Here is a 12,760-nt window from a genome sequence, read left to right as displayed (position 1 = left end):
CTGTTTCTCTCACATGGAGTATTATAAGATAAATATTCAATTAGTCAAAGTTAATCTTTTTCCTTCTTCATCAAAAGCATTCTGGTTTTTTTTAATTTTTAATTTTTAATTTTTTTTTTTATTTTTGAGAGAGAGAAAGCATAAGCAGGGGAGGGGCAGAGAGGAAAACAGAATCAGAAGCAGGCTCCAGGCTCTAAGCTGTCAGCATAGGGCCCAATACGGGGCTCGAACCCATGGACTGCCAGACCATGACCTGAGCTGAAGTCAAATGCTTAACCGAGTGAGCCACCCAGCCACCCCAAGGGCATTCTTAGCAGAAATTGACTTTTGTTTTTTTTTTCTGTCTCTGCATGTGGTGGAATACACATACACACACACACACACACACACACACACACACACACACACACTAAAATTAGGTATAAATTTTAACTTACTGAAATTATATTCATTGCTTCCTTTGGAGACAATTTTAAGTAAAATAAAATATTAACGTCAACTTATACTTTTAAATAAAGTAGAATTATAAAAAAATATATCTTTAAAAAGAATAAATATGTAACACTGCTGGAAAATAAGACTGCATAACTTGAATGGGCCACAACATTTCAGGAATATCTAAGGGTAGAAGGCAATTTGAATTTATTTAGAAATGAAGCAAATTAATTGTTTTTTTAAAGGCCAGGGAATAAACTGATATAGAATTAAGAGCAGTTCTCATTAGAGACCTGGAGTAACTTCAAGATCAATTAGAAGGAACCTCGAATGCATATCAGTAGGTGAAAGAAGCTAGTCTGAAAAGACTACATATGTGTAACTCCTATTATATGACTTTCTGGAAAAGGAAAACTATATACAGACAGATCAGTAGTTGACAGGGGTTGGGGAAAAGGTAAAATGGATGAATAAGTGGAGCACAGGGGATTTCATTCAATAGTGCAATGAAACTATTCTATATGATACTGCAATTGTGGATACCTGACCTTATCTATTTGTTAAAATCCATAGAATGTACAAAACCAAGAATAAACCCTAATGCAAACTATGGGACTCAGTTAATAGTAATGTATCAATATTGGTTATTAACTTTAAAAATGTACCATAATAATGGTAACAAAAGGTTAAACTGTGTGTGTGTGTGTGTAAGGAGGTATGGGGGGATTGTCTTTTTTCTGTACAATTTTTCTGTAAACATAAAACCACTCTCAAAAAAGCCAATATTTAATAATAAATATGATTGAATACAATGACAGCAGCAAACATTTACATTCCAGGTATTGTTTGGAATGTTTTATATACATATTAACTCTTTCTTCAACAACTGTGAGCTCGGTACTGTTAGTATCTCCACCTTAGAAATGAGAAAAGTGATACTCCAGGGAGTTAAGTAATTTGCATAAGGTCACACAGGCAATAGTGTCAGAGCCCAAACAGGCTCTGGAGTCTTGCTCCTATTCACTGCCCTACTAGCACCTATTAAAAAATAGTAAGTTAGAGGAATAAGGCCAAATATAGCTGTAATCACAATATTGTAAATGAGCTAAATGGCACTGCTGCTTTGTTATTACTAATAAAAACTCTTGGTCTGTTAATTTTTATGTTAGTTTTTTCATGAATTTTTTTGAAGCTTATTGCTTTATATTATTTAGCAGTTTATTTTCTCCTCTTCTGAGACTGGAAGCCCCTGGAAAGGAATGTGAGAGACTGAGTGTGTTTGTTCTTTGTAGGACAGTTTCCACGGGGTCAAAAGTAGTTGTACATTGGGCACCTATTATATTCATCTGCTAATTTTGATAACAATGCCTTGAAATTTTACTTCCCTGTAGATCCTAACTAAATTTGTCTTTTTCTTTAAACCTACGTCATAATCGTCACCAGCTAACATTTATTATTTGCTAGTATGTTTTGAAGTACACTGACTCACGTAAGAGTGTGGTAGTGAAGAGCACTGCCCTAGGTCCATATACTGGCTTTTTTCAAATGCCAGCTTCACCACTAGAGTTAGTGAGCTCTCAATTTCTCAGTTTCCTTTATTCTAAAAGATGATGATAGTAATAGTACCTGCTTCATAGGGGTTTTGTGTTAAGGAAATTAGTTAATGTATACAACTTTAATTCTCTTATTTCTAAGCCTCAAAGAATTTCATGGGGAGCATAAGATAAATGGTGAGCTCCATGACAGGTGTACTGTGTAAGAGTGGCCATTTTATGCTGTGCTCATGTCGTTTGGGTTTATAAATAGGTATTTCTCTTACAATCTATCACCTCTTCACATCCATTTGCTTTTAGATCTAATCGTAAAAACTCCACAGAGGAAAATCAGGATCTCTGTCATACCAATGCTTGTTTGTTTATCTCATCTCCTGTCACTATTTTTCTGAATGAATATCATGTTTTAACCGTACTTTCTAGGAGGTGGTTTCAGAACCCATGCTGCTCTGGCCTTCGGTGTTTCTGTGGATGACTCTCATTTGTCTGTGTTCCTTAGAGTAGCTACAAACGTGTTGTGATCGTTGTACAATGAGGGACGCATAAACCCACACTACACTGCACTTCAGGTTTGATTGGCTTTTTAAGTAACTACATCATACACTGAGCTTAGTTAAGTCAGTTAAAATCCAGATAAAATCCCTAGCTCTTCTTCACATAAATTGCCTTAGCTAAATTTTATTCATCGTATAGGTGTGCAGTTTCTTTTAGAGTCTTCAATTAGGAATTTATATGTATCTGTTAAATTCAATCTTGATTTCAGCCCAGCTACCTATTGAGACTTTTTAAAAATCTTGACTCTGCCAACTGGTTTAGCCTAGTGTACATTTTTATATTATTTGCTAATGGCATACCTTATTCCAGAAAGGATTTTGGTCCTTAATTAGCCAGCTATCTTTCCTGTCCCCTTCCTTACATTTCTGATAAGCATTTCTGGGGTCTTCTTCTATGACCATTGAAATATTGAGGAGACGAATATGAGTTCTTAGACATACCTATTAAAAACCTCTTTCTCTGTTGGCAGTGATCCATTAATGAGTATTAATTTCTAAAATATAATTTTTCAACTAACTGGAATTTAAATAAAAACTTAAAAAATGTAACTCTCCATCCAACAGCAAATTTACTATTATACAACCCTCCATCGCTGCAGTTTGGAGAAATACCCACTGGTATTCTATCCTTGAGATAATTTGTTTGTCTTTTTGTATAACGGTATTTATTACCAGACAGGTGCAGTTTTCTGGATTAATGAAAACTTTAAACCTTTTTAACTCCCTAAAACGTAGTGAATTTTATATACGTTATTTCTGTTTTGAGGATTGATTCACTTAGATCAAATAATAGATGAATAGTTCCAACCTCATTTTGTATTTTCAAACTCACATCAAGTTTATTTGCAAAATATTGTGTTTTTAAAGAGCAACGCTTTTATTTCCTTGCGTGTTTTAATGTGGTCTAGTTACTTTTGTTGGATATGTAAAGTACTTTATAGAAATAAAATTCTGCACAAATATTTGGGTCACAATTTGAAATGCTTCAAGAGGTTCCACAAATGATGGGGTTTTTTTATGCCATGGGTTTCTTTAAGGTTAATTAGTTCAAATCTCAAGGCACAGTCCTGAGAGTATAATGCAAGCAGAATAAGCTGGCATTATGAAATAAAATTTAGGTAAGTCAGCATCTAGGTCCATAGATGTTTTTATCTGGGGTGCCCAGTTCACTACTAATCATTTACTTACACCTTTCATTTTGCAAATATCTTTTCAGTTTAGGAAAGAATATTCATGTATCAAAAATGAACAAAAAATTATGGATTCTGTTGCCTTTCCTAGAGATTTTTCTTTATTATTGTGCATGTCCTAGCTGCAAGCTCTCTTTTGGAGAGAGACTTTTACTTCATGTCCTGTTTTAAACTTTGTTTATGTTATATGGGATTTCACAGAATGCTTGATATCTAGTGGATTACCTCATTTAATCCTCACATTATCCTCACAGATGGGGAAATCGTGAGCCTAAGTAACAGGCATTCTGTTACCAGGCCTCACGCTGCTAACCTCTGAGCTGCCTCTTTCCTAACTACATCTTTCTTAACTATTCTTTTTTGGGAGGAGGGAAGGGACTCATCCCATTTCTCAGCTACAAGGCTGATCCCCAAATTGCTACAAGTCTCTTTGCCTTGTCTGTTTCGTGACATATGTTAGTCTTTGGCCGTTTCTTGGCCTTGGGGTCCACGAAGGGACAAAGTGTGGAGTAGATAGTGCATGCCTGGTCTGGGGATGAAGCATATATGGTATCCTCTTGCCCTTTTTATCATATGCAGATGCCCATATAAGGCTCTATAACCTTGTGACAATCACTTTATTTGCTGTGGTGGGAGTGGGATCAATGGGGAATCTGTAGTCCTGGGACTAGTATACCTGACACATACTTAACTAGTACTGGTTAAATAGAGATAGGGGTTACTCCAGTATGTTTGGGCAGATTTTAGCATTTAGTATTATATAAAAATACGAAAAATACTTTTTAAAAGAATAATTAAGACTTCTGGATTTTTCGTGTGTGTTTTGAGTTTCTTGTCACTTTGCAAGATAGCCTTTCTATCACTTGAAATATGTCACAGAAAGAGATATTATGTGCTTCTCATAAATATTTTTATTCATTTTAACAAAATGTAAAGGCAGTCTCTCTTTCTCAAGGAAACCAATCTCATACTGAACTGAGAGAAATTATTTTTGCTTATGTTTTACAGACTTTGAATAATGAGATGAGTACAGATGATGACAATGAATATGCAGAAGAAAAGGAAAGTTACATCTGTGCAGTATGTCTGGATGTTTATTTCAACCCATACATGTGTTACCCTTGCCACCATATCTTCTGTGAGCCCTGCTTACGGACTCTTGCCAAAGACAATCCTGCAAGCACTCCCTGCCCGTTGTGCCGGACAATTATTTCCAGAGTCTTTTTCCAGACAGGTAACTGTTCTCTTTCACTAACATGATTGCCTGATTGTTCTGACTACAGCTTTGTTCTCATTCTTAAGGTACTTTATAAATGATTATAGAACATTATTGAAAATCATATACAGGATGATTTCTTATTCTCTACTTTATAAAACAGTGCTTGCCCAACTCATAGAACTGTGTGAAAATCATAGAATCCTAGATGAAAAGAAGTTCTCATGTCTAATCTCCTACTTTATGCTGAGATCTTTTCTAAGATATTCTAACCAGTTGTTCAGTCTTGGCTTGGACATTTCTTTTTTTTTTTTTTAATTTTTTTTTTTAATGTTTATTTATTTCTGAGACAGAGAGAGAGCATGAGTGGGGGACGGGCAGAGAGAGAGGGAGACACAGAATCAGAAGCAGGCTCCAGGCTCTGAGCTGTCAGCACAGAGCCTGACGCGGGGCTCGAACTCACAAACCGTGAGATCGTGACCTGAGCCGAAGTCGGTCGCCCAAACCGACTGAGCCACCCTGGCGCCCCTTGGCTTGGACATTGCTAATGGCAAGGGCATTTCATTAAAACTTGAAGCAGCCCTGTTGATTATTTATTCCTCATATCTGCCTTTTACTGCTACTCATTCTTTGGCCCTTGTTATTTCCTCTGGAGTCTTTGAGAATAATTCTGTAAATATCTGAGGAAAACTCATGCCTTTCCCCCTACCCTCCGTGTCTTTTCAACATCCTTATTCTTAAGGTTTTTCTTCTTGAATGAGAAGAAGTAAAATTGGAGCAAGGATTTGTTTAACTAATTATCAGTAAAGATGAAATATAATTTTTAAAACATACTAATGGAGGGGCGCCTGAGAGGCTCAGTCAGGTAAGTGTCCAACTTCGATTCAGGGCATGATCTCTCATTTCATGAGTGTGAGCCCCGCATCGGGCTCTGTGCTGACAGCTCGGAGCCTGGAGCCTGCTTCAGATTCTGTCTCCCTCTCTCTCTGCCCCATTCCCTACTCGCACTCTGTGTCTCTCTTGCTCTTTGTCTCTCAAAAATAAATAAACACATTACAAAAACATACTAATGGAGACAGGAAAAACTAATGAATGTGGAACGTAGAGAATTGCTAAGGAAAAAGGGAAGAAGGATAGAAGTAAGTAGATCTAACATTTATGGAGGGCACTACTCTGTGCCACCCATCACAGGAAAAAATGCTATCTCCATGTTCTGCAGGTGAGGGTGGATGAACAGATACACAAGCCAGATGATGCTACATAGTAACTATAATTAGGTGAAGTATTTGGTTTTAAATATTCTGCCACCTGAGTTAAAATAAAAGTAAGGACACAATTAAGTGATTCTCATGATTCATTAAAAGAAGTATCCCACTTCCCAAGAGTAAGCAAAGGTTTTTCTGGCGCTTGAAAGGGAATTTTTTATGTGATTTCTCTTCCAGGGCATACTAAGAAGTGGAGTAGGCAGTGTCCTCAAAAACATCTTCAGAGCAAGTGGCCTATCAGGTTTCCTGACATCTTCTGGTATACTTTGATAAAAGCTCAGGAAATACCAGAGTATAAATTAGGGACAGTGACATTGCTGGTAGCCAAAATGTTATGGTCTAATTTTCTTATAGAAATAACTTTTTAAATTATAGAAGTAATACAATTTCATTATGGGAAAAATCAGAACATCCAGTTAAAGTTCTAAGCTCAAAATCCTCTATAGTCCTAACATTTAAAGACCACAGTGAGTGAGTATACTTCCAGAATATTTTACATACATGTACTTAATTATTTTTCTTACAGAAAAAAATGTGACTATATTGTACGTAAGGCTTTTAACCTGCTTGGATTTTACTTAAAACTCTTGTGATTATATCATGATCTACTTAAACTACCAATATTATGGGACATTTAGTTATTTGTCATTTACTTAATTGCTGATATATGGAGATAAGTATTTGCACACATCTCTGAGCATTTCTTTGCGAGGGATTTCAAGAAGTAGAACTGGTAGTTAAAGCTGTTGTGTGTTTTAAAGCTTTGTGTATGTTGCCAAACTGTGCTCAAAAACTGTTATAAGCAGTATTATACAAGAGCTTATTTTCTCCACATTCAGGGCATTTGTTTTTCTTGGCCATGACCTTTGCTGATTTTTCTTATGGTTTGTTCATCTTTTTCTTGCTTATTAACAAGATTTTTTTTTTAATTAGTGTCAGCTTTTGTCCTATGGGGTAAATCATTTTCCTGTTTTGTCATTTGTATTTTAGTTATGTTTGTATTTTATGGATGTGCAGAACTTTTATGTGGTCTCATGTAGTAACATAGGTCTTTAATATTTCTAATTTTAAAGTTAGGAATTAAAAGGCCTTACCTATTAACTACAGAATTATATAAGAATTCTCTTTATCCACATTTATTTTAGGTTTCCATTTTGTCCTCCTATCCCATATTTAACTCCATTTAGCATCTTGTATGATGCATGGTTTGAGTAAGAATGGAGTACTTTTGGGGTGCCTGGGTAACTCATTTGGTTAAACATCTGACTTTTTTTTGGCTCAGGTCATGATCTCATGGGATCTCAAGCCCTGCATTGGGCTCCAAGCCAACAGGGGGTGCCTGCTTGGGATTCTCTTTCTCTCCCTCCCTCTCTGCCTCTCTCCTGCTCATGCAAGCTCTCTCAAACAAACAAACAAACAAACATTAAAAAAAAAAAAAAAAGAACGGAGTCCATTTTCTTCCATATCCTTAGACATTTATACTAGTATGATTTGCTGAACAATCCTTTTTTCCTATTGTAGTTAAATTGTCATTCTTTAAAAAGTAATAATAATTACTACAATGTAAGTGTGTTTCTTGACACCTTTTTATTTTCCATTCATATTTCTATCTTGCCCTATACCTCTTAAAATTATTCTAGACTGTGTTTTAATAACTCACAAGTGAATTAAAATTATAAGTTATTTGGAGATAATTCATAGTTTTTAATTGACATTTATATAATATTGGGTGATTGTTATTGGATATCATCTTAATAAATTTCTGCAATTTCCTTCCTAAAGGCTTTGCACAATTCTTATTAGTTTTCTGCCTGTATATTTTTTTTTTTTAATTTTTTTTTCAACGTTTTTTATTTATTTTTGGGACAGAGAGAGACAGAGCATGAACGGGGGAGGGGCAGAGAGAGAGGGAGACACAGAATCGGAAACAGGCTCTAGGCTCCGAGCCATCAGCCCAGAGCCTGACGCGGGGCTCGAACTCACGGACCGCGAGATCGTGACCTGGCTGAAGTCGGACGCTTAACCGACTGCGCCACCCAGGCGCCCCCTGTATATTTTTTGTTGTTGCTATTGTAAATGAATTTTTTTTCCTCTTCTGGTTTCAAATGCTTTTGGTGATACTTTGGAGAAGTTAGTTTACAGTCTTAGAGTATTCTCTTAACCTTACTGAACCCTGACAGTTACTTATTAAGTGAATGAATACTCTCAGTTACTTAATGTCAGCATTCCAGTTGCGAACAAAACGGGATAATTACTGTCAAAGGTCACAGTGGGAAAGCTGTCATTTCCTAAAGGAACTCAAGATATTTGGCCAATGTTTCAGGGGTTGGTTCTAACATAATTCTGTTATAGTAACTCAGTGGATAGAGATAATAATGAAATTCCCCCCAGATTTATTCCATAGACTGTACCTCAGCAAAATGATTTTAAACTTGTACTGTAACATTCACTGGTTAGGCAATTGTGCTTAAATTAACAGTATTGGATGTGATCTTGATAAAGTAGTTAACACATGAGAAGTTGGGAAGAGGAAGTGGGAAAGGATAAGTAGAAGAAAGGGTAGAAGGAGTTGATACCTATTTTTTTAAGGTAAATCAAGATATACTGTTGAAAGTTGATCGAGAAAAAGTTGTAGCAGACACTCTTGGTTGCTAATTAGTACCCATTACATCCTTCTTTTCTAATATAACTCTGAGTTTTATTCTCAAGTATTCAACTCTCCTAGACCAGGTGGCTCCTGGGTAGCAGACCCCATCCTTGGCTTCCTTTGCCAGTGATTGGTTTACAAATCTGCATGTGGTCCAGTTTTGACCAATGACATGAGAAGAAAGTTTGTCTTTACTCTTAAGACATGAGATAGAAAAGCCATTCTCTCTCCCATTGGACATAAACAAGAAAGTGTGTAACAGAGATAGTTTTTGGCAGCCATCTTATGAATAAGTGGGGAACCCACTTGGTACAAAGCCTTTATTTTTGAGAGCACAACGAAGGAAAGAAAAGAACATGAGGTCTTGGGGTGCCTGGGTGGCTCAGTCGGTTAGGCGTCCGACTTCAGCTCAGGTCACGATCTCGCCGTCTGTGAGTTCGAGCCCCACGTTGGGCTCTGTCTGTGCTGACAGCTCAGGGCCTGGAGCCTGCTTTGGATTCTGTATCTCTCTCTCTCTCTCCCTCCCCTCCCCTGCTCATGCTCTGTCTCTCTCTGTCTCAAAAATAAATAAAAACATTAAAAAAAAGATTTTTTTTTTTAAAAAGACAAGAACATGAGTTCTTGATAACCTCATTTAACCACTGAGTCAGCCAGCTTTGAAGCCCACACTACCTTTGGATTTCCTGTTCCATTAAATATTAAATTTACTAATTAACTAATACAGTTTGAGTAAATTTTCTGTTAGTTTCATCCAAGAGCATCCTAACCAATAAAAGCATACTCATAAAAGGTAGTCAATAAGGAAACTAAAAATGATATGATTCACAAAATTTTGACAGGTTAAAAGATAGTTTAAAAAGACTTAAATCCTCTTGGAAGGACATCAATAATATTTAAAGATAATAAATAGTAAAGAGGTTTCTGGAATGGTTGCATGAGAAGCTCAATCTTTACTCCAGTAAAACAGCTATTTAACTGATACCACTATACCACTATTCTTGTAAAAGGTTGTACCATCAAGACCTTGTAGCATTTGGATATCCACATGCAAAAGAAGGGTGACTTTGGAGCCACACCTTACACTGTTTACACATACACAAACATACACACACACACACACACACACACACACACACACACACACACGCACACATGCTAATTAAAATGGAACAAAGACCTAAATGTAAGAGATAAGAATATAAACCTCTTAGAGAAAACATAGGTGTAAAACTTTTTGAAATTGGATTAGGCAATGGGTTCTTAAATGTTGCACCTAAAACACAACCAAAGAAAAAAACAGATAAATTAGACTTTATCAAAGTTGAAAGCTTGTGTGCCTCAAAGGGTATGATAATCAAAAAGATAGTAATAAATGTTGACAAGGATATGGAGAAATTGAGACTCATATATATGTTTGTTAAAATATAAAATGGTGAAGTCACTTTGGGAAACAGTAGGATAAGTCCGGACATGGCAGATTCTAAGTTTGCTTAGGAGATTGGGAAAGTTCTGGTGTGTCCCAAATTAATTAGAGTCCTTTTGTCTTGAAGGTGAGAACGACACCAGTGTAAGCAGGTTTAATCCTTTCAGACCAAGAGCTCCCACATCAGCACCCCAACTCTAGGTCTCTACAGGGGGGTGCTACATGCCACATAAGAGGATCTACAGGCCACCTAAAATCAGCAGGCCAAAGACAGGAAAAGGCCATGGTATATAAGCATTATGTGGGGTAGGAGTCATCCAGGTGAGAGAGGAGAAATCCCTCAGCCAAGGATATCATGGGAAGGTGTCCTATTTTCTTGAATTGACTATCTGACTGAAGCCTTCAAACCAAGCGTGTCACTTCCCCTATTGTGGACTGACACTGAATGATCTTCCTGTAGGCAGTCCTACTACAGACCCAGTATCCATTGATCCAGGATCCCAACCCATGGTTATATAGTAGATGGGAGTGTCCCAGGTATTGCAAAGCGTGCCACAGAGTGAGTGTATCCTACTTCCCAACTGTGAAATGACTCACTGCTGTCCCCCCTCCCCATTCAGATGCACTCAAACCTCAACAAGAATGATTTCCACTCTTGTTCCACCATTTTCCTCCATTCAAACTCCATCTCCATTTTAACCACACACAACCCCATACCCACTACTCTTGTGCCTTTACCAGGCAGAACTAGGTGCTGATGAGCAGATATCCCAGTGAACTCCACTGGAAATAGAAAAAGGAAATACGTAAGTCTTTACCTTATGTATAGAAGTCCCTAACTAAATAAGGAAATGACATTTTAGCTAATCTAGAATTTTAAGCATGGAAGAGGCCTATGATGTTTTCACCAGGGATATTTTGGCTGACCCAATAAATGGGGGATGTTACTGGCATCTAGTCACTAGGGACAGGGATGACAGATATCCTAGAGTGTTTGGGCCAGTCCTGCACAGTGAAGAATTATTCTGTGTTCTGTCTGATTTCCTCATGTCCTGCTGGGATTTGTCCAGGACAGATAACTCATCCCAAAGAATATTGCACTTCCTCTTTTTATCTACTGTGACAGTCTATAATTAATTGGTCATGGTCTATTGTCCCTATTAAGAGCATTTCACCCTTTCTCTTATTCTCTACCACTAAGTCTGGTCTGTTAATTCTTATGCTAATAATGGTTTTGTTCTTGTATCCATCCATGCCTCTTTTGTTTTCCTGTTCATTTTGTACAGAATAGTCACTAAGCCTGAAATCCAAACTCATTCTTTCTATCAGTAAGAGTACCTAATTTTGTCTTCCAGTGCAGTCATTCTCAAGCTTTAATTTGTGGATTATTTTTATTATAAAAAAAGAAATATCAAAGTAAGCATAATATTTAGAGCAGTGTTTCTCAAACTGTGTCAGTGAAAACCCACAAACTGTCTTAAAATCTTCAGGGATTAAAAGGCAATGCTTACTTTGCACCTGTGTAAGAGGGGCAAGAAAGTGCCATTTGCCAGGGGCCTTAACTTTCCTGGTGAAACTCATTTTGTACCCCTGTGGTACCACCTTTACAATTTTTACTGTATCTGTGTACCACCTGAATTATTTTTTTAAGAAGTTTCCTCATATCAACACACCTTTTTTCTTAAATACTTATATTAGCTTCATCCTTAGCAATGTATTTGTGAATGTATGTGTTTGATGCTCTACTTAATATACTTTTTTTTTCTAATGTACATTAAATAGGTAACTTTTAAATGTTTAAACATTTTCATTCAGTATCACCCAAAATCATTTCACATGTTGCTAGTGTTTTGCAAACCAACTCTTCAACACCAATGACTTATTCTTACAGAGGTTAATCTCCAGAAAACAAAAACAAAAACAGGAACGCTTAAATAGTCCCTGGGGATTGGGAGGGGAGGTAGAAATAAGAAGGAGTAGAACAGATCATTGTCATTTTGTTTTTTGTTTCATTTTGCCCTTCTATACTGTTGGATTTTTTAAACCAGAGCTATATGTGACTTTGACAGTTTTAAAAGTAATAAACTGCATCATTGGCTATGATGTGGTGCACAGGAAAGATGGAATTTCTGTCTTTCTTTCTTTCTTCCTTTTCTTCCTTCCTTCCTTCCTTCCTTCCTTCCTTCCTTTCTCTTTCTTTCTTTCTTTCTTTCTTTCTTTCTTTCTTTCTTTCTTTCTTTCTTTCTTTCTTTTTCTTTCTTTTAAATATAATTTATTGTCAGACTGTTTTCCATACAACACCCAGTGCTCATCCCAACAAGTGCCTCTACAATGCCCATCACCCACTTTCCCGTCTCCCCCCGTCAGCCCTCAGTTTGTTCTCAGTATTTAAGAGTCTTTTTTCACACATAAGACAGAATTACAGATTCTTCGAAGGCAAGGATGGATGCTGTGATAACCTTTTGAGGATCTAGTAA

At 36.8% G+C, this 12,760-nt stretch overlaps 1 protein-coding gene across 3 annotated transcripts in view; it reads left to right on the top strand.

The window, feature by feature from the left end:
- The window catches only part of RNF180 (ring finger protein 180), a 209,986-nt gene that overhangs the window by 133,615 nt on the left and 63,611 nt on the right, over positions 1-12,760 (top strand). For all 3 annotated transcript variants that reach the window (XM_019414328.2, XM_019414330.2, XM_019414329.2), the window contains one exon: positions 4,741-4,966. In XM_019414328.2, the coding sequence (XP_019269873.2) occupies positions 4,741-4,966 (226 nt within the window). The remainder of the gene's footprint in view (positions 1-4,740; positions 4,967-12,760) is intronic.

This window comes from Panthera pardus, unplaced genomic scaffold (genome assembly GCF_024362965.1).
Source record: "Panthera pardus isolate Hobbes unplaced genomic scaffold, ASM2436296v1 HiC_scaffold_2, whole genome shotgun sequence".
In the NCBI taxonomy this organism is placed as follows: domain Eukaryota; kingdom Metazoa; phylum Chordata; class Mammalia; order Carnivora; family Felidae; genus Panthera; species Panthera pardus.
The sequence above is the reverse complement of the archived record's forward strand: the minus strand, read 5'-3'. Positions and strand labels throughout refer to the sequence as shown.